The 21,366-nt window shown below is 36.1% G+C and overlaps 1 protein-coding gene across 1 annotated transcript in view; it reads right to left on the bottom strand.

Annotated features, from left to right (window-relative positions):
• VEGFC (vascular endothelial growth factor C) overlaps positions 1-21,366 on the bottom strand; it is a 104,506-nt gene that overhangs the window by 22,542 nt on the left and 60,598 nt on the right. Inside the window, exons 2-3 of the mRNA XM_025434044.3 lie at positions 13,280-13,493; positions 11,610-11,800 (exon numbers count right to left, since the gene is read on the bottom strand). Coding sequence (XP_025289829.1) covers positions 11,610-11,800; positions 13,280-13,493 — 405 coding nt within the window. The remainder of the gene's footprint in view (positions 1-11,609; positions 11,801-13,279; positions 13,494-21,366) is intronic.

Genomic DNA, 21,366 nt, shown 5'->3' with positions numbered 1-21,366 from the left:
AATAAATTCTTTAAAAAATCCTGCAGTTCAATATGAGAAAAATTTACTAATAGTATAAATAAAACCCCAACACTTTAACTACTGATGTTTCATTTCTCTTATTTAAGTCTAGGTAGGCAATTGACCAGCTGAAATCAGTTAATTTGATCAAAAGGATTCAATAAGCTGAAAATTTAAAGCAAAGGAAAAAAAAAAAAAAAACAACCCAAAACTTTCCTTCTCTTGAAATGCATCTTCCACCTCCAAATTTTTACCTGAATTTTTCATCTAGTTTCTTTAATTCTCTGCTTGACTGTGTCAGCGGGGACAAAATTCAAGGATCCAGAGAAAGATGCCTTGACCAATAATAAACGTAGAAAGGTTCTTGGTAATCAATTTGTCTTCCTCTATTAACTTCTACCAACTACCAACCTCTATAATCTATCAACTTCAGAAAAATGAGGAGAGGGCAGCCCCGGTGGCACAGCGGTTTAGCGCCGCCTGCAGCCGAGGGCATGATCCTGGAGTCCCAGGATCCAGTCCCACGTCAGGCTCTCTGCATGGAGCCTGCTTCTCCCTCTGCCTGTGTCTCTGCCTCTCTCTCTCTCTCTCTCTCTCTGCATCTCTATGAATAAATAAATAAAATCTAAAAAAAAAAAAAAGGAGAAATGAGGAGAGTGTGCCATATGTGTGTGTATTAGGGCACAATTGTACCTATTGTGGCTCTTTTGAAGGGGACTCTTCCATTTTCCAATATCTTTCTGTACTGGTCTTAGGTGTGTATATTGATTGACTTTTCTCACTTAGGACTGTAAGGTTTCTACTAACTTTTTAATAAGTATGATAAATTCTGTTTTCTTCCTTACAGACCAATTTGTGAATTTTGAATTACTTATATTACTAAGAATGTCCACAGACCTTTTTTCCTAATCAGATAGTATATGCTTAGAAAATGTAAACTTTTTTGAACTAAAAATAGTAATAATTTGAATCACCATATAAACTCACAAGACGCCCCCTGCAAATAAATAAACTTTCCAAATTAACCAGCAATTTCCCTCCTTTACTAGAGATAGAAGAATAAACCAGAGCAGAGTCTTAGAAACAAGTATTTGAGTTCTGCACCTGCAGTTTACTACTTCTATGACTGGGAAGAATGATCTAATTGCCTTTTGCCTCTCTTCTGTTATCTATAAAATAGGGATAATAATGGTGTGATTTCCTAGTGGAGTTCTTTGGATGATGATTCTCCTTCAAAATGGAGTTGAATCTTCATTTGAGGAATTATAACATTTCTGCTTAAATTTTTACCTTCTTTAGTTTTCAGTAACTATTTATTGAGTACCTATGAGATACAGAGCTCCAAGCACCTGCTAGCTTCTCAAAATAACAGTCATCAATCAATGACCCTTGCCTCATGCAACTCTCTGTCCCTCCCTCTCTCATACATATATGCACACACATACATACATGCATGCATGTACATATCTATAAAGATACTATGTTAGAATTTTTGAAATATCAAATAGTTCAACAAATTCTCTTAACATGCCTGCATTTTAACTCTCAAGAAATCTGTGCTTGCCATTATAGAAAGATCTGAACCAACATAGTAACTATAACTTTTCCTCAAGAGTCAAGTTCTATCCATGCACATCACTATTGAAACAATAAATAAATTATTTATATTTTAATAAAACAGGAATGCTTATACTAAACTGTTTTGTGTCTTCATGTGTGCACAGTAGTATTTTCTATTTTAGAATTAAGCTCATAGAGTGTAATGTTCATGTATTATGCTCAGCATTAGCTAATAATTCCATGTATATGTGTGCCCAGTCAGTACTAATTGAGGATGATGACATTTATTCTTTGATATTCTAAACATGATGATTTTCCTAAAACAGTTTTATGCTATCAAGTGAACTGTTCTTGAACAATACACGATAATAGCTTGTACCTAATTTAGGATCTAAGTAGTAATAAAGTTCGTAATGGAGACTGATGGTACACTCTCTGCACATGCCTGTTAGAACAGTTGTTGGTTTTGATGATCAAAAGGTTTATATAAAGATGGCATTTAAACAAGCTTGAACGGGGGGGGGGGGGGAGTAGAAAAAAATGTGTATTCTACAAAATTGCAATAAATAAGAGGAAACCAAGCATTTCCAAATGAGAGGTTACCAGTTGTTTGTTACCTACTGGAATTCCTTAATAAGAATATCTAAATAGTCGATTCTCACCAACAAGAATGGACTTCGAATAAAGCCATCTTTTCAAACAATAGATTGTTTACACCAGCATAGCAACAGTTGTAAAGCAACAATTCCTACTTCTACTTATCTTGCAGGCTATTCAAGAAAAAGGTGTAGAACTTCCTTACTGACGAGATCCTGGATTACAGTTTAGTATTACATTCAAAAGGAATGTTTGTGTGGGAACAATCATCAAAAAAAAAAAAAAAAAAAAATGGCCTCCCTTTACAGCACCTTTATTACACCCTGAAATATAACCAGTTTCTCTTTATAGCATATCTCATTGCCATATTTAATTTAAATAATCCAACTTTGAGTCATCAATTAAGTATATAATTAAGTATAGAAGCACTTTATAGCTTCTGGAAAGTATGGTTAATAATTGCAAAATGAGAGAGAGGAACTATGTGGCATTTAAAGAAACAACCCCTAAAAATTGAAAAAGGTGAAAATTAAAGGTCCACTGACGGCTTCTCAAGTGAGCATACAACACGTGGCTCACTCTCAAGGGCCTACAGAACTGAAATCAGATCTGGGAAGAACACAGGATAGCAGATCCTACCGGATGTGCTTTTGTACTTACTTAATTTTCACATGTTGTTATACGTGAAATGCATACACAATGCTATAATTAAAAACTCCAATTCGGGAGTTTTAGAAATACTGAATAAAATTTGTGCACAGGATCAATACTTGGAGTTGGAAGAAAGGAGTATTTTTAGCAGATGCATTTTGTTTTTCTTAAGGCAAATGTTCTTCCTAAACTTCTGATAACTGGTATTTTCCCCTCACATCTGGATAAAACCTGATTTCCCACAACTGTGTTTGCCAGATATTAATTAGCTAAAGATTTCAAACAAATCACATTCTGCTTGTTGAGTACATATGAGTGTAATCTTTCAGACTGCTGCAGTGCAAAATAATACCTCTAAGTTTCATTCTATAGTTGTACATTTTACTTAGGTTTAAATATATTCTGCTATAGAAGGAAAATTTTGTGAAGCACTCAGGTCAACTCAGATATAATCTGGCATGTTTTTGCTAATATATGCTTTTATTATTTCTTTATAATAAAGAATAGACTGGCTTATTTTTTGGAATGGCAACACAGAATTTTAAATACTGCTGTGCATGTCCATCAGAATGAGCTAGAAGAGACCCAGCTCCCACACTGAGCCAAGTCCTACAGCTGGCACTCATGGACACAGCAAAGAAGCTGTGTTTTCTTCAGCTCCAACCCCAAGATTTCTACGGAAGCCCCATGGGCTTGGTATTTTTTTCTTTCTCATTCCTATCTCCAGTAAACCTACATAAGGTAAATACTAACATTTAAATAACTTTTTAGTCCAAATGTTTGGCTCAAAAGCAGAGGACTTCCTTCTGCTTCTACTTGAGTCATCAAATAATTTATCTTTTGCAAAATTCGCTTTCTACTTTTTGGTTCTATCTCTTAAATATACAACTTCTCATAAGAAAATATACTGAAAGCATATGTTTATGAAAGAGGTCAAAAAGACACCCAATCTACTTCTTAGAAGCAGATAGCTAAGAGGACTTTGAAGCAGTTGTGACCTATTAGTTCACTTTGGAATGCTTAGTGCATATGGTTTCACTTTTCAACTAATGGCTGGCTTCCTCACACATTCTGGTAACCTGCCCTTCATTGAGCCCCATAAAAAAATTCTAGGAAGTTTTTATAAAAAAAACTTGGGTTTTAAATTACTTAAGGTACATTGTCCTTAAAATTTATATGATTCTAGTTGGTGACTTTTGTTGCTAAAATATATGTCTGGAACTCCTTTAACAAGACAAAAACTCTTTTTTTTTCTTCCCTTCAGAAAATACAGCGGTAAGAAACTTCCTTTTATGTTTGAAAGAGATCATCACATGCTCCCATTTATAGTACATTGAAAATATAATAAAAAATACACTTTGAAAAGGTATTGCTTAGGTATAAGCTTTTACAAGTTGCAATATTAGCAAAAATGTTAAATACATGTTAAAATACTGCCTTTGGGAGTTTCATAACTCACTGTCCTTGATACGCATTTTCATAAACCCTTGCATTTCTTTTTCACAACACTCAGACTACTTTTATAACTTGATAAATGTTGATTGACTTTCCCCACTAAAATCTAAGCTCCATTATTGCAGGACCCGTACATCACCGTATACTCACTATATAGCAGAGTACAAAGCACAATATAGTAGGTGCTTCATCACACTTGCTTAATTGAATATAAATTAAAATAATTGCTTTTATGATTAAAAACAATCTGAGTGGATTCTTCGGGTGGGAGAGGGGGTGTGATATTAAGAAATCAAAAGGAGAAATGGATGGGACTATCAATGATTCAATGTTGGATTTCCCTTAGCATTGGCTTTTGCTCTTCTCTCCTGACATGTGAACAATCTAGCTAGTGACAAGTACACCAGGGTTCAAACAGCATTTATCAATATGATGTTTCCTCTCAAATCTATAGCTAAGGATCCAGTCACTGCTGTAGAATTTTAGAATCACATGCCCTATCTTCTGGCACGTCCACCTAAATATCACTCAGATTTTTCAAAATCAACAAATTCATGACTACCCTTGACTCTAAATCCGTTCCCTTTCTTTATTCAATTTAGTGCCTAGTGTTTACTATGTGCCAATAACTGTGCTATGCTCCAGGGAAATACCCAAACCCAGTCTCTGCTTTCATGGATTTTAGAGCTTAGAGACTAAACAGTCTGACAGATGAGGTAAGGAGGCTAAACTATGGGCAATAGAGAATGCTATGGAGCATACAACAGGATGCCCGAGAGGTGAATTCATATCTAGAACGAAAGATGAGCAGAAATTAGCTAGATGAGCAGGAATATCAGGACAGTATGTAAGGAGATGGTTCAGACACAGAGTATTGTAGTGACTCCGAGGTAAGAGATATTGTCATAATTTAAGAAGTAAATGAATTTGGATCCTTGTGGAAAGTAGTTTTGGGGAAAAGCAGTGACAACTGAGGCTGCAGAGTTAGGTGGCAGCCAGATCACAGGGCCTAAGTAAACCATGTTGAAGGATGTCACCTAAAAGGAGAGTGCCGCCCCAAATATTTAACAGCTTATAAAGTTTGCATTGATCCATCAGAACCCATGCTAGCCTGGGCAGAAACTGACTTATCATTTAGAGAAGAAAAAACCTCAGTGGTATAATGTAGCCAAATGGATCGGAGGGAAGTAAGAGTGGAGATACAGGACCAGTCACTAGGCTGGCCCAGGTGATTGATGAATGCGGCCTATATCAAATGAGATCAGCAAGATGAAGACAATGGATGGATTCTAGCCATGTTTGGAAGGGAGATTTAACTGGAATTGTTGATTGGGTTTTGAGTGAAAGGAAGAATAACTTGGATTAACCAACAAGATGAGTGGTGTCATTTACTAAGAGAATACCGGAAGGAGACAAATGTTTAGTTACTTGCTCTTCTATCTGTGTGGCTGGGGTGGTGCACGTGAACCATGACCTATGAGAATGGAAGCCAAGTCACAGCCTTGAGTATGGGAACCACGAGAGAAATCTGAGCTGGAGATGAGGATTTGGGTAATCCTCACGAAAATCAAAACAGTGCTAATGAAGACACGTAGAGAGAGTCTGTGGAGTCAGAAAAGGCATGCTGGGACAGCATACTGAGACCTGAGTACCTTATTTTCAGTTCACTTCAAATTTTTAATTCAAACTCTGCTAATCTTTAGAAAACTGAAGTGCTAAGATGAAACTACTCTGCTGTTCTAAGGATACATATAATGAAAAACACTACCGCTTCGCAAATCAAAATTTGCAAGAATTGTGATTATTGTACATGTCATGCCTATCAAAACAAAACTTGAAAACAACACAAACCGACAACAAGAAACCGGACCTCGAAAATTTTATAGGTAAATTCTGATTTGTTGTATGAGCAGATGACTGGGAGGAAGTGGGCAAAATGAAAGATTTCAACATCATAAATCTGTTATAAAAGTCATCCTAAATTCCCTGAAGGCTGGCTGTGAAAGAGGATGCAATTCAGGGAGAATGGATTCCATATAATCTAGACTTGATTTTCTTAGAGAAAAAATATCCTATGTGAGGATACCAGACCACATTCCGTTTCACCTACACATACCTTACACTTAGCACTAAATACTCTTCTTAGCTTGGAAGCCTTTTACTTTCTGAAGCCTGCAACCTTCTGAGGCTTCCACCTGACAGAGAAGTTTGTGTGCTGTTTAGAATACACTCTTACCCTTGAATAAATGCTCTCACTCGGGCACCTGTTAGGTCAACACGGACCTAATCAGGCCACTATAGGGAATACGCATGCAGTCGTCACAGAAAAACTGCCAATGGTGAACAGAAGACTCCGTTCATTCATTTTGTTTACTAACAATGATTTTCTGCTGAGTTCAGATTTTACCTAAGGCATTCCTAGTATCTCTTTGGCACACGTGTAAAGTAAGTGTGTATTCAGTAAGACAATAGTAAGAGGAAGAGAATGAAGGGTGACTTTTACTCATATCAGCTATGAATGGGAAAAGAAGGGGAGCATTTTCTCTTTCATTTGTTCAAGAACAAACCTTTTTAAAAGATGGATCTGAAATTTATAGCATACAACTTTGGTTAGGCAATCAGATCCATTTATTTAAAAATTACACAAGTGAGTTAATCAGCTATATTATTATTAGCCTTCAAGGCAGTAGTTTTAATTCTTTTTTTAATTTATTTATGATAGTCACAGAGAGAGAGAGAGAGAGAGAGAGAGAGAGAGAGGCAGAGACACAGGCAGAGGGAGAAGCAGGCTCCATGCACCGGGAGCCCGATGTGGGATTCGATCCCGGGTCTCCAGGATCGCGCCCTGGGCCAAAGGCAGGCGCCAAACCGCTGCGCCACCCAGGGATCCCCAAGGCAGTAGTTTTAAAATCTGCTTCAGTGAGTAAGGACTAGGATAAGGACACCCCCTCACAGTGGTGGGGTAAGCACTGGAGATGTGTCCATATCTTCATTATTTTTCTGGTGAGAGGGTCTTGTTTTTATTTTATTTTTTAAAATATTTTATTTACTTATTCATGAGAGACAGAGAGAGAGACAGGCAGAGGGAGAAGCAGGCTCCATGCAGGGAGCCTGATACGGTACTCAATCCCGGGTCTCCAGGATCACGCCCTGGGCCGAAGGCAGGCGCTAAACCGCTGAGCCACCCAGGAATCCCAGGGTCTCGTTTTTAATGTGCTTCCAAAAGGGAATGTTGTTAATTCTGTGGCAGACACTCAGGGAACCGATGAACAACACAGATCTGTTCTTGGCTTTATGGAGGAGATGGACATTAATCAAATAATAATGACTATATTGTTATAAACTGTGATTATAAGCTGTAGTAAGTGCTATGAAAGAAAAGTATGGGAAACGATTAAGCATTTTAAAGAAATACAAGATCCAACCAGGGAGGTTAGAAAAATCTCCAAGGACTTCTTGAGCCACGTGATTGACACTCAAAGAAGTGGTACCTCAGCAGGGAGGAGGCTAACAGGTGAGGATGACTTAAAGATGGGAGTAAAATTGTAGGGCTGGAGAGGAGGGTGGTTCCCAGGGACTCAAGGAAGCCTAGCGCATTAAGAAGAACAAACTTAAGATAAGGGACACCTATGTCAGATGATGTTGTGGAGATGGGCAGACACTGAGGTCTGTGATGAAGATTCTGGTCTTATTCTAAGAGCAGTGGGAGATCATTGGAGAGTTTTCATGCTGGAGACTGACACCACCAGATTTTATTTTATTTTATTTATTTATTTTATTTTATCTTATTTTATTTTATTTTATTATTTTTAAAAGATGTTATTTATTTATTCATCACACACACACACACACACACACACACACACACACACACACAGACTGAGGGAGAAGCAGGCTCCATGCAGGGAGCCTGATGTGGGACTTGATCCCTGGACCCCGGGATCACAAGTGAAGACAGACTGGGCTGAAGACAGATGCTCAACTGCTGAAGACAGACGCTCAACTGCTGAGCCACCCAGGCATCCCAGATTTGTATTTTAAAAATATCACATTTGGGGGCAATTAAGAGAATGCATGGGGATGAGGGACAATGGAAGGAAGAGAGCAGAGGGCATGGCTTTTTATTAACTGGAAAGAGATGAAAGGCATCTACAGTGGACTACAGTGATGGTGGTAGACATGGGGACTCAAGATACTTAGGGGATAAATAAACACTTGACTTGGGGACAGGCTGGATGTCCCCTGAGAAGGGAAATGTCAGGGACGACCCCTGTGTTTCTGACTCGAGATGGTGTCACATGTCAAGAGGGAAAACCACAAGGTTAGGGTATTATTTGGGCTGAGTGCGGTGCTAGGGATGGAAAGTTCGTCTAAGAAATGATTACTGCACAAAACATTTGAGCATCCATATCTAAAGAAAATATATTTTGAAATACGTAATTTATATACTAAAATAATAACTATTACACCTTAGAGCAGAAGACATTTTTTAAGATTTTATTTATTTATTCATGAGAGACAGAGAGAGAGAGAGAGAGAGAGGCAGAGACACAGGCAGAGGGAGAAGCAGGCTCCATGCAGGGAGCCTGACGTGGGACTTGATCCCCAGTCTCCAGGATCACGCCCTGGACTAAAGGCCGTGCTAAATTGCTGAGCCACCCGGGCTGCCCCAGGAGACATTTTTTAAAGAAAATTCATCTTAAAACATCTTTTTCTATCAACAAGGCATAATAGAAGAATCCGAAGAAGAAATTAGTAGTGAAAAACAGCTTTACATATTGTCAACTGGCAACTGATTTTCACCAAGAAAATAAATTAACTCTAAAAAGACAGGAATTTCAAGAATTGAACCAACAGAACAAAATCCCAATGCTAAAACAGTTACTACTCAACTTTATACTTTCACAATATGAGCACTTTGAAAATAAAGTTTCATCTAGCAGCCAAATCCAGTAACGCATTTTTGAAATGATAAATAATGAGGCCTTAGAAGATACATTTTATTTGGTGAAATAATTCTTCAAGATCTGTCTTTGGAGGCTATTTCATACATCTCATGTTTAAGACAGATATATAGCCTTTTGGTCTTTGGAAAATGCAAATGATATATCTAGACCTTTTGAGGATCAACTAAACTGATACTGATTTAAGTCAAATCCATAATAATAATATAATCCAGGATACATATCATATTGCTTAATCAAAACATTTAAAAACATATGCTATTAAAGGCATTCTACACATGTAATTTCCTCAATCACTCACATTTATTTTCTCAAACTTAAAAAAAAATGACATTTCGAGAAACTTAGAGGGCCAAAAATCCTTTCATGGAATTTGGTTTAGATATAAAAGCAGCAACATTTTTAATAGTAACTTCTTTTTAAAAATGAATGTTGGTTTTTTGGAGGCTATCCTGCTGGAATAAATATTTATTTTGACTTTTAAAAATGTATTTAGTTCCAGCAATTATTAAAGGATTTTTAAAATCCTGTTTTACTTCAGGGTTAAGATAGGATACAAACATATTATCCAGTAAAACGTGCTAAATTAGAGGAGTATTTTATTCAGAATAGTGTACATAAATCTACAGTTTCTTAGCTAACACATTCCTAATTACTGATAAAGTAATTAGTAATCTCCATCTTTGATAAAGATGGAAAGGTAAGGGGGGTAAGCCTATGGAGGAGGAATTTTGCTGTGCTCAATCACTATAATTGTATGTTATTATACTACAATGTTAGAATTTTATCAAGCACTGAAATGTTATCCCATGACCCACAAACATATATTCTACTGATTAAGTTTCTAAACGCATGAATATATTTAGAATTATGCTGCTTCTCTTGCTAATGCTTGCCAGAAGGAACGCTGTATCATTGTGCTGGATTCTAGAAGGTAAGCAAGAATAAATAAACTCCTTCTGGCTGTGCTTAACTATGATGATAACAGGAATGATGACAGGCCCCAAAGCATCACCTTTTAATGATGTGCGTGCTTTTTTTTTTTTTTTTTTTTTTTAGTCTTTAGAGTTTAGGCACAGGTAAATTGAAGAAAAAATTCAGTTTTATAATTTATTTTTTTGTTTCCTCTTGCATTTTGTTTCCTCTTCATTAGGCATATGAGCAAAATAAAGAAATACAATTCTTTTTTTTTTTTTTTAAAAGAAAGCAGTTTGGATTGTATAATAGGACAGTGTCTCTAAACCCAGAGCCCAAATGGTCACCACAGTAAAAAATTTTAGAAATTTCCAACTAGATGGGAAAGTGTACTGGAAGAAACTGAGTTCATAATCCCAATTTTCATTTCTACTTAGTTATGTTAAAATAAGAGTAGATTAGTGGGATCCAAGCTTTTGATCAGCTCAAGTTTCTGTGAGAAGCAGCTTTGATTACATATATTCTAAGTATAAACATTATTTTCCTAAGAATGTTAATTTGTTGTCATTCCATATGGTATACATCAAACCTCACATCACATTTAAAAATTTTTTTTTTCATTTTTTGAAGGTCAAAGTACAGTTCTGAATGTAGCCACATTACCTATTCCAACTCTCAAAACGCACTGGAAAAGCCTTTCAGGCAAATACAGTTTTGTCTTGCGGGAAGTTTGCATCAGCCCAACGCAGAACCTGGGCTTCTCTAGACATTTCTGTGCCGAGCTCAGTGGCACACACCACTTCAAATAACACTCTGTGGTTCTCACCAGCTCAAAACATGACCTTTGATAGATGACCTACAATGCAGGCTAGTGCATCTGCTCTGAAAATCCTGGATCCAGACCAAACCTTAAAAGTAAGTTTCTTGGTTATGAAATTAAAAGCTTAACATCTAATGTGATGGGACTTTAGAGGTAAAGTCCTGGGATTTAGCGTTGGAATATTTTCTTTGCTTTCTACATGGACACAATGGATACGTTCAGAGCACTGTTGGCTTATTTCAATACTACACCACTGTTTCGCAGAACACACACATTGCATTATACATTTTGAATCTGTGATTTGGATCATCTCTCTGGAATCAGAAGACTTAACCATTTAAAAGTAATTGATCGCCAAATGTAAATGTTTAGATCTCACACACAGACACACATTCATACTATTTATTACCGGCTTCCCTTGGCTTTGACACCACTACTAGGAACAGAGTTCATAAAGCATCAGTTGCTGTCTTTGGGAGATGACATCCTCCACGTTACAGAGTACTGGGAAATTAGCTTCATCCCCCAAAGGACAGTCTAAGCAGCTCAGAACCACGGGGCGTTACTGCAGAGGGACCAGAGCAGGGGCCAGGCACTGGGGCCAGTGACCGAGCGGGCTCAAGCCAGAGCCAGAGCAGGGCACCTACCGTCTTGCTGAGGTGGCTTGTGCTGGTGTTCATACACTGTAGGCCCTCGCTGTTACAGCAGCCACCACATCTGTAGACGGACACACATGGAGGTTTAAAGAAGGTGTTTGTTGCTGCTCCAAACTCCTTCCCCACATCTATACACACCTCACGTGGTATGCACTGAGTTTTTCTCCACTCATTATCAATACCTGTCGAGTCATAGGGAAGCCGTAAGTTACACAGAAGCCACCAAGGCAGAAAAGCCCACAGTAGTTGGAAGTCACATTTGATTTCAGGTTTTCAGATTTAAGTACAACCCATAATGTTAAAAGAGAAATCGTTGACAGGATCCTAAATTGCCCTGTGAATTGGAATGAGATATAATATTTATTTAATATTTAATAGAGCAGCAAAGGATATTTTCTTTAAAAACGAATTTCTGTAGCCATGTGCCAAGCTAAATCAGGATTATGCTTTCTTAAAATACCAAAGCTTTTATTACAGTCCACCTCTGTGTGGTTTTCTTTGCTTAAGAAAATGAAATTTTAACAGATAGCTGTTTGCAGGACCTGCAGAGACAGTCACGCTCATTTGCTACAGTACGTACTATTGTTGTGGTCTCTGAGCAAAGACAAACAACACGATTTAATTTTTCTTTTTAAACTGAAATGTAAATGAGGAAATTGCTATGGGTTTGGACTGAATTCAAAGATCACTTTCAGGCAGGCTATCTGGCAGCTTTAGGTAATGTCACTTGAAATGTAAGGGTATTTTTCATCAGCTGGGACATGGATCCTGACCTACGTGTCTCCAGGAAAGTCCAATTATCCTCTTCCTTTTATGTTCTCTCCTGGAATTCTGTTTCCAGTGACTGAGGGGTTTAGCTCTCCAGCACTGTGGACTCTTTAAAGATTACATTTTAGATGATGTACTTCTTAAATGTTTTAGCTTCTTTTTTTTTCATCTTTTCCCTCAAGTAAAATTTTTAGGAAAAAAGGATATAAACCGCAGATTTTGCCTGCACTTGTTTTCAAAATAATTTGTATCTTGAACCTTGATAGTGATTAATAATCTAACAACTGAAGGGAGTTATTTTTAAAAAGTAGTTCACCAATTTATACTATGCCATTTTATTCAGCATTGTAATTTTCTGTGACATTTTCTCCTAGATCTTATAGTAGCTTTCCAAAAGTCCAGCTCCCAAGCCAGTTACCTGCGAAACAACATGGCATTAAGAAGTCTCTGAAAAGATGATTTGGGTGATTTAGGAATTAAGCATTTCTGAATCCAAATAAAAAAATGTATGTGCAATTATTTTGTAAGATATAGAATGCTGAAGTGGTTGAACTGACACAGTGTGGGAAATATGTCTTCAGGTTTTTAAAGTTTTGCAGTGGGATATCGCCTTAAGTTTTTAAAAAAATGTGTTGGTAGAGCTGTACCTTTCTATCTTTGTATTTTGAGAAATCCTCTTAACCACTCACAGTGAAGTTATAAAATGCTATATTTTGAGAATCTTTATTCCTACTTTGTTTGCTTTGGGCCCTAAAGGGATTTAGTGTTACAAATGCTGAAATTTAACAGATGAAAACAACAACAACAACAACAACAACAACAAAAAACCAGGCTGGCAGCCTTCACTGGGTTACTATATGAAGCTTATCACATATTTTCTTTTCCATACTTACTTTTCAAGATCTCTGCATTATAATGTGCTGCAGCAAATTTTATAGTCTCTTCTGTTCTTGCACTGATGTTGGGCTGTTCTTTATTACGCTGCCAGCCGCCTTTCCTTAACTGACACTTGTACATTTTCCAATATTCTGGGTAGAGTACGGTCATGAGTTCATCTACACTGGACGCTGATCGCAACTGTTCCTCCAAATCTTTGCCTGCATACGCCTATCGAAGAAACATGCAAGATCAATCATTTATCAGATTAAGGGATTTGAAAACAAACGTACTAAAAAGATTTACTGTTATATATGCCAAATCCTGATTAAAATATTATTAATTATCCACGAATTACTAACTTGGAAAAATCATATTCATATTTTAATTTGATTCAATACCATGATTCAAAATGAAGTTCAGTGCCCACAACCAAAGTCGTAAAGTATATATTTGGTCTTTTTTTAAAGTATTTTATTTATTCATTCATGAGAGACAGAGAGAGAGAGAGAGAGAGAGAGAGAGAGAGAGAGAGAGAGGCAGAGACACAGGCAGAGGGAGAAGCAGGCTCCATGCAGGGAGCCCGACGTGGGACTCGATCCCAGGTCTCCAGGATCACGCCCTGGGCTGAAGGCGGTGCTAAACCGCTGAGTCACCCGGGCTGCCCTATATTTGGTCTTTAAGACAAAAAATTGGAAAGACATAATTTTAAACGTAATTTCTAAAGTAGCTTCTTTGATTTATAGTTTTGCATAATTGGCAAATTTTTCAGTTTGAAAGTATATTTAAGCTTGTATTAGCCTTCAGTATGTATAAACTGAAGTCCATTCTAACACTTTGCTTCACTTTTAGTTATCAGCATCAATAAACATAATTAAGCAAGATGCTTGAACTTAGGAATCTTAGCTTTTTAGAAGGTATTTTAGAGTAAATAATTCCACGAAGAATGGGATTTCAACAACAATATCACAGTTAGGTTTATATTTGGCAGAACCTCTAAGTATTTCCAAAATCTTTGATTGCCAAGATTTATTTTGGTATGAAAAAGACATGAAACGCTTCAGAGAATATTAATTCTGCTCATAAATACCTGTCTATATTAGTGTGTGCAATTAAGTAGAACATCCCAAGTTATAGTCTGGCAGTTACCGTAGTTACAAAAAATAGTTTTCTAAATTATACTTTGAAATTAAGGGAAAATGGGACATTGTTTAGCTTTATATACAAGGTGAATTTGAATGAAGTAACCACCCCCTACCTGGGGGTCTTGGGCAGAGATGAACAGTCTACATTCTAACAAGTTATAGTTTTCTTTTTTCTAATTTTGATGTACAAAATTAACATATTTGCTTTAAAAGTCAAGATACTATTTAACTTAGTCTTTTCACCATGATTTTGAATAATCAAAGTTATTCTGTGGTAGGTGCTGTTTGTACTTTGAGAAATTTTTTTTTTATGATTCTAGAGCCTGATAGATTATAAAAAGTGTTCCTTTTTTTGGATAATATAATTGGCTATTAATTTTAGGACCTCCTTTTCCTTCATTTATTGTGTCAGTGGGCCATATACCTTAGTATCTTTAGGTCTGTGTTCTGAAAATATTGATATTAACCAATTACCCTCTAGAATAAGTGGGGTGATTCTTGATATGCCATACAGTTATATAAAATACAACTCCTTCGAATAGATGGCAGGTGAGGATGGAGATGCTTAAATGAAAGTGACAACATATCCTCACACAGTTTCCCAACTGCTTATGAAATATTTGTCACAGGAAAACCTCATATATGACATAAAATTCAAGAATCAAAAATGTCTCAGAATCTAAAAGGACTGCAACTGGAGCGAAAGCCTACAAAAGTTCATTGGTAGAGGCACCTGGGTGGCTCAGTGGTTGAGCTATCTGCCTTTAGCTCAGGTCATGATCCTGGAGTTCTGGGATCAAGTTCTACATCGGGCTTCCTGCAGGGAGCCTGCTTCTCTCTCTGCCTATGTCTCTGCCTCTGTCTCTGTGTCTCTCATGAATAAATAAATAAAATAAAAAAGAAAACACTGTTGCTCAGTAGATAAATAGAAAAATACAAGCATACAATTCACAATAGAAAAAAATGCAATATAAAAAATGGGGAATAAAAAGTGCCAAAGCTAAACTACAACACAGGAATAGAAAATACAAGTCATATTTATACTTTTAGGGTCAAAAAGGCTTTTCTGGAGGTGAATATACAGACAAAATGTAAACTATCTGGTAGTTTACTATAGAAAATACTATACTGGTAGAAAATACTATAAACTAAAAGACTATAAAGTAGGAAAATTATTTGCAAGAAACATGACAGATGGAAAAGGACTCATATTCTTAAAATAACACATGAACATGATAAAAAATAAACATTTTTCAATAGAAAAATGAACAAAGATCTTTTTTTTTTGAACAAAGATCTTAAACTGAATATTCACGGAGAATAAATATATTAGTATGTATTTGGTGATGGTAAAAGTGAAGGGAACCACAATTTTTCTCAATCCTGGTGGGAATATAAATTTGTGAAGCTATTTAAGGCAAGTGTGTTATTTCAAACTGGAGACTTAAAAACAGACTCCATTTTAGACAGCAAATTCACTTTGGAATAAATTTTCCATCCAACAGAAGTGAGAATATAATTATGCCAGATACATGTACAAATTCATCATGGGGCTGTCATAATGACTTTAAAAAGCAATCTATACAAACAATAATAAAGAACAAATAACATACAGTATAAACATAAATGTAGGAATCAGATGTATAAATGAGATATATAAAGAGGTTCATAAATATTTTATGAAGAAGTATACAATTTAGACACAGCACACACGATGTTTATGTATGTAGCATATTTTTTCACTAAACCAAATTCACATATAGCTTGTATGAATGCATTTGTGTATAAAGAGTAAAAGGCAGCAAAACAACATGTATCTATCCATGTATATGTATCTTCTCCAAAGTGCAGAATTAAGGTAATTATTATGTCCTTCTTTACACATTTTTGTATCCTAAATTTTATATTTTAAGAAAGATTTTATTTATTTGAAAGAGAGAGAGAGACAACACACGCACTGAGTGGGGCAAGGGTCAGGGGGAGAGGGAGAAGCAAACTCCCCACTGAGCAGGGAGCCCAATTCAGGGCTTGATTTCAGGACCCTGAGATCATGACCTGACCTGAAGTCAGGCACTTAACCCATTGAGTCACCAGGCGCCCCTGTACTTTAAATTTTAAATAATGCACATATATAATCTTTGCTATCAGAATGAAAATGTAAAAGTAATCATCTCTGAGTATATTGGCCCTTATTTCAGCCTTCATTTGCTTTACTCTTCTTACGTCTCTATAGAACATGCCTTTGACATATTACTTAATTTATAGCAACTACTGGCAAAAGCAGAAGCTATCATAGACAAAATGGTATTAAATTAGCTTGATACTGAGCAATTAATTTACTTATTCCCATTAGACTTTACTTATTATAGCTGTGGAAGAAAAAGAAGCTTTAGTATCGAAAGACCAGATTTCCATCGTGGCCAAAGTCCTTATTTAATTGAGTAAAATTAGATTTCATTTCTTTGAGTCTCACTTCACTCTGTAAAATGGGAATCCTATTATCTTTCTTAGAATCTTTGTGTTGATCCAAACAGACACTTGATAAAGAAGTAAGTTATAAATCTTACATAATCTTCCCTTACAGGGAAGGGTGGAATGACTTGTCATTATAACATCTTTAGAGAGCAAACACACAGTACAGAGACTGTTTTTTAGATAAATTGAAATTTTTTACTCAGTCTTAAACTGTAACTCTCAGTATTGTACCAGTTCTGGGACCATATTTCTTTGAATCCATCTTCTGCATTTTTGTTCTAAATGAGCAGCAACCTAGGAAATCAGCATTGTCAGCTAAGTGTTAGAGCTATTGAGTGAATCCAGAGAAGATTCAAATCTTAAGGATAGATATTACCAGTTAACCATGGCTCGTTCACATTCATACTCTACTTATGAGGAATTAGAAGGGGGTCCGAGTAACCTAGAATGAGTTCTGACCCAGGGACACATTCAAGTCTTTCAAGTAGAATTGGTATCCACATGAAAGCTCCCTTCTTTAAGCTTTTTTTTTTTTTAATTGCAATATAATTAACTCCCAATGTTATACTGGTTTCAGGTGTACAACATATTGATTCAACAATTCTATACATTTCTCAGTGGTCACCACAATAAATCTAGTCACCATCTGCCACTGTACAATGTTGTTGTAATATTACTGACTATATTCCCTACACTATAGTTTCTATCTCCATGACTTACTTATTTCATAACTGAAAGTTTGTACCTCTTAATCCCCATTTCTATTTCAACCATCTGTGCACCCACCTCCCCTCTGGCAACTACCAGCTTCCTCTCTGTATTTAAGGGTCTCTTTGTTTTGGTTTTTAGATTCCACATTTCCATACATGTGAAATCATATGGTATTTGTCTTTCTCTGACTTACTGCATGCAGCACAACACCCTCTAGGTCCACCCATGTTGTTGCAAATGGCAAGATTTCATTCTTTTTAATGGTTGAGGAATATTCCATTGTGTGTATGTCTGTGTGGATGTGTGTATGTACACACGCACCAATATATGCACACACTACATCTTCTTTATCCACTTATCTATTGATGGACACTTGAGTTACATCTGTATCTTAGCTATTGGAAATAATGCTGCAAGAAACATAAGGGTGCCTATAGCTTTTCAAATTAGTGTTTTCATTTTCTTTGGGTAAGTAAAGAATTACTGGATTATATGGTGTTTTTATTTTAATTATTTGAGGAGCCTCCATACTGTTTTCCACAGTGGCTGCACCAACTTGAGTTCCCGCCAACAGTGTAAGAGGGTTCTCCTTTCTCTGCATCCTCGCCAACGTTTGCTGTTTCCTGTCCTGTTAATTATAGCCATTCTGACTGGTGTGAGGTGATATCTCATTTTAGTTTTGATTTGTATTTCCCTGATGCCAAGTGATGTGTAACAATTTTTCATGTCTGTTGGCCATTTATACTTCTTCTTTGGAGAAATGTCTGTTCATTTCTTCTACTCATTTTTGACTGGGTTATTTGTTTTTTGGGTATTGAGTTTGATAAGTTCTTTTTAGACCCTGGATACTAGACCTTTTCTGATATGCCATTTGCAAATATCTTCTCCCATTTTGTAGGCTGCCTTTTGATTTTGTTGACTGTTTAACATCATACCAGAAGTCCACTCTAAATGTTTCTTGAGTCTTCAAATTTACCAATTTGAAGCATGTTGAAGTCATTTGCTTAAATGTTGATATATTCCTTTTATTTTCCAAAAGGATGGTACATCTTACAATAGAAAGTGTCTTAAAAATGGATATTCAAATGTAATAAAAAGCCTCAAGTAATCTAAAAATGAATTTAATTCTGTACTGTACTTTGGAGGGATCCCTTAGGAGGTTCCAGTGATGACTTTTTTTAAAATATTTTTTTAAATATTTTATTTATTTATTCATAGAGACACAGAGAGAGAATGAGAGGCAGAGACACAGGCAGAGGGAGAAGCAGGCTCCATGCAGAGAGCCCGACGTGGGACTTGATCCAGGGTCTCCAGGATCACGCCCCGGGCTGCAGGCAGCACTAAACCGCTGCGCCACCGGGGCTGCCCGAGTGATGACTCTTATTTAACATTCAGCATGTACGTATTTGCAAACAGCAACCTATGTGACATTCAGTGAGGATTTTGAGGTGCAATGGAAGTCCAAGTTGGGTGTGCAATGTCAAAGGCAGGGAGCTATAATCAGGAACAAACTCCTTCCTTGATAATTCATGTACCTAGAACACATTCTCTTATTACTCTAACAGGAGAATGACGATTCCAGAAGTTACATGATGAGAAAGAACTTTGGGGATTCACCTGCAATCTGTAATTCCCCTAATTATGAAGAATCATAACATAAAGTGAACACTTGAGGTCATTGACTATGATTCCTAATCATTTTACATTTTAAACACATAGCTTGCAAAACCTCGATTTCCTCTTACTTCTCTCTGTTGACTAGAAGGGGCTGTTCAGATGCCTGTTAGGGAAAAATCACGAGTCCCCACAGGTTGTCCCTCCTGCCCTAAACTGTGATACCTAGAGAGTCAATGATAAGTAGGAAGTCATCTAGGATTAGTATTAGTAATGGGCTGGCATTTGCCATGAGTGAAAGTTAGGTTTTTAAAATAACCCTACAGAGGCACCTAAGTGGCTCAGTGGTTGAGTGTCTGCCTTTGGCTCAGGTCATGATCCTGGGATCTAATCCTGAATCAGGCTCTCCACAGGGAACTTGCTTCCCCCTGTGACTATGTCTCTGCTTTAGTCTGTGCCTCTCATGAATAAATAAATATATTAAAAACTCCCTACAAATCCAATGTCAATAATCTCTTCAAACAACAATCTTAAATTAATTGCTATGCTATATATAGACTTGGCACTCATCTGATAATTTTATAAAATTGAAAATTCATGTGGAAATGCATATACTTTAATTATGGAAAATTTTCTTTCACATAAAAGCATATACTGTTATCAAATAGTAAAATCAGAATTGAAAGAGTGGGCAAGGGTCTATCAAAGATAGGTTTGAACACACTACTGTATTTTCATGAAGTGGCCAAAGATGTCATGGGCAAATCTTTTTAGTTGTCCAATATATATATATTTTTGGGAGAGAGGAGGTAAATAATTTGTTTAAACTGGAAAATAAGGGATGTTTATATTTTTTTCTTAAACTGTGTATATGCTATCTTTAAAAGTCTGGCTCAAGTAATATTTTATATTTGAAAAGTGAACATTTTCATGGACAATTTCATTGATAAAGCAAAAAGAAAACTATTCGGTCAAATTATCAGTTATAAGAAATTTACTAAAAAGCTTAAAAGAAAATATTTTTCATCTTATTCATCTTTATACATCATTCTTTTATCATAAGAAACCAAATTATCAGTAGGGATCAATCTATTATAAGGCAATTTTCAAGATCAATAACTCTATACTGCCATTGGGTTTTCTTTCTTTCTTCTTTAGAAAATATTTGGGTCAGATCCAATCATTAGAATAAGTAGTTGCTGAAATTATTCTTCCCCTAACACAGCAGCAGAACCTGCTTATTCAGTCCTACTTACTTAGCGGTGGCAGTTGTATGATAGGTGAACTGTGGTGGTTTGTTCTGTTTCCTTCAGATAACTGCCCATGCTAGGCAAATTTCTAAATTTTAAAAGTATATTTTGATTAATGAAAATACCTTTTTAAAGCAAAATCTGGGCAAGGTGATAGAATGTAGAGGATTTGGGATTTGAAAAATCATCCAAGACATAGTTGTAGAATTCATTTTTAAAATCACCCTTTAGTAGAGAGTCATAAATAAATATGTAAGACCAAATGATATCCTTCTAAGGAATAGAAACTTGTACCTGTTTTCTATGACCTTAGCAAATCATTTTACCTAATGTCTCAGTGAAGGTGTCATAGTCAGGTTCTTTTTCCCACAGGTTCCCCATCACCCATGTCTACATCAGCCTGGTGTGACACAGATAGGTAAGCCCTGAATGCAGACACTTACATTTCAGTTTAAAAATGGAAGTATTTTATTGGAAGTTTTAAGATTCAATTTTTTGCCTAATCCCCCAAAAGGTTTTATTGTAAACTTTTAATATAAGGCCATAATAAAGAATGGAATCTTTTTATGTCTATTATTGGTAGCATAAATTGTGTTTACAAAAAAGTCACTTTCTTAGTTTACAACATCTATGAATTAAATTAAAAATGAAATACTTATTTCATTACCTAAGTAGACTCTTAGAAAATTGTTTAACTATTCACTTTCAATTGTTCTTGTTGAGATAAATTTCCAATTTAATGCCAAAGTAGATAGTTATATTTGCATAATCCACACAATGGCCAAGATAGCTCTATATACACTAATTTCTTGCACTCAACACTGAAAACCACTCACTTGTTTCTTATTTTTGAATGGAATTGGTTTTCCTTCCTTGTAGAATGACAAAATGATTTCAGAACTATTTATT

This window comes from Canis lupus, chromosome 16 (assembly GCF_003254725.2).
Source record: "Canis lupus dingo isolate Sandy chromosome 16, ASM325472v2, whole genome shotgun sequence".
Taxonomy (NCBI): domain Eukaryota; kingdom Metazoa; phylum Chordata; class Mammalia; order Carnivora; family Canidae; genus Canis; species Canis lupus.
The sequence above is the reverse complement of the archived record's forward strand: the minus strand, read 5'-3'. Positions and strand labels throughout refer to the sequence as shown.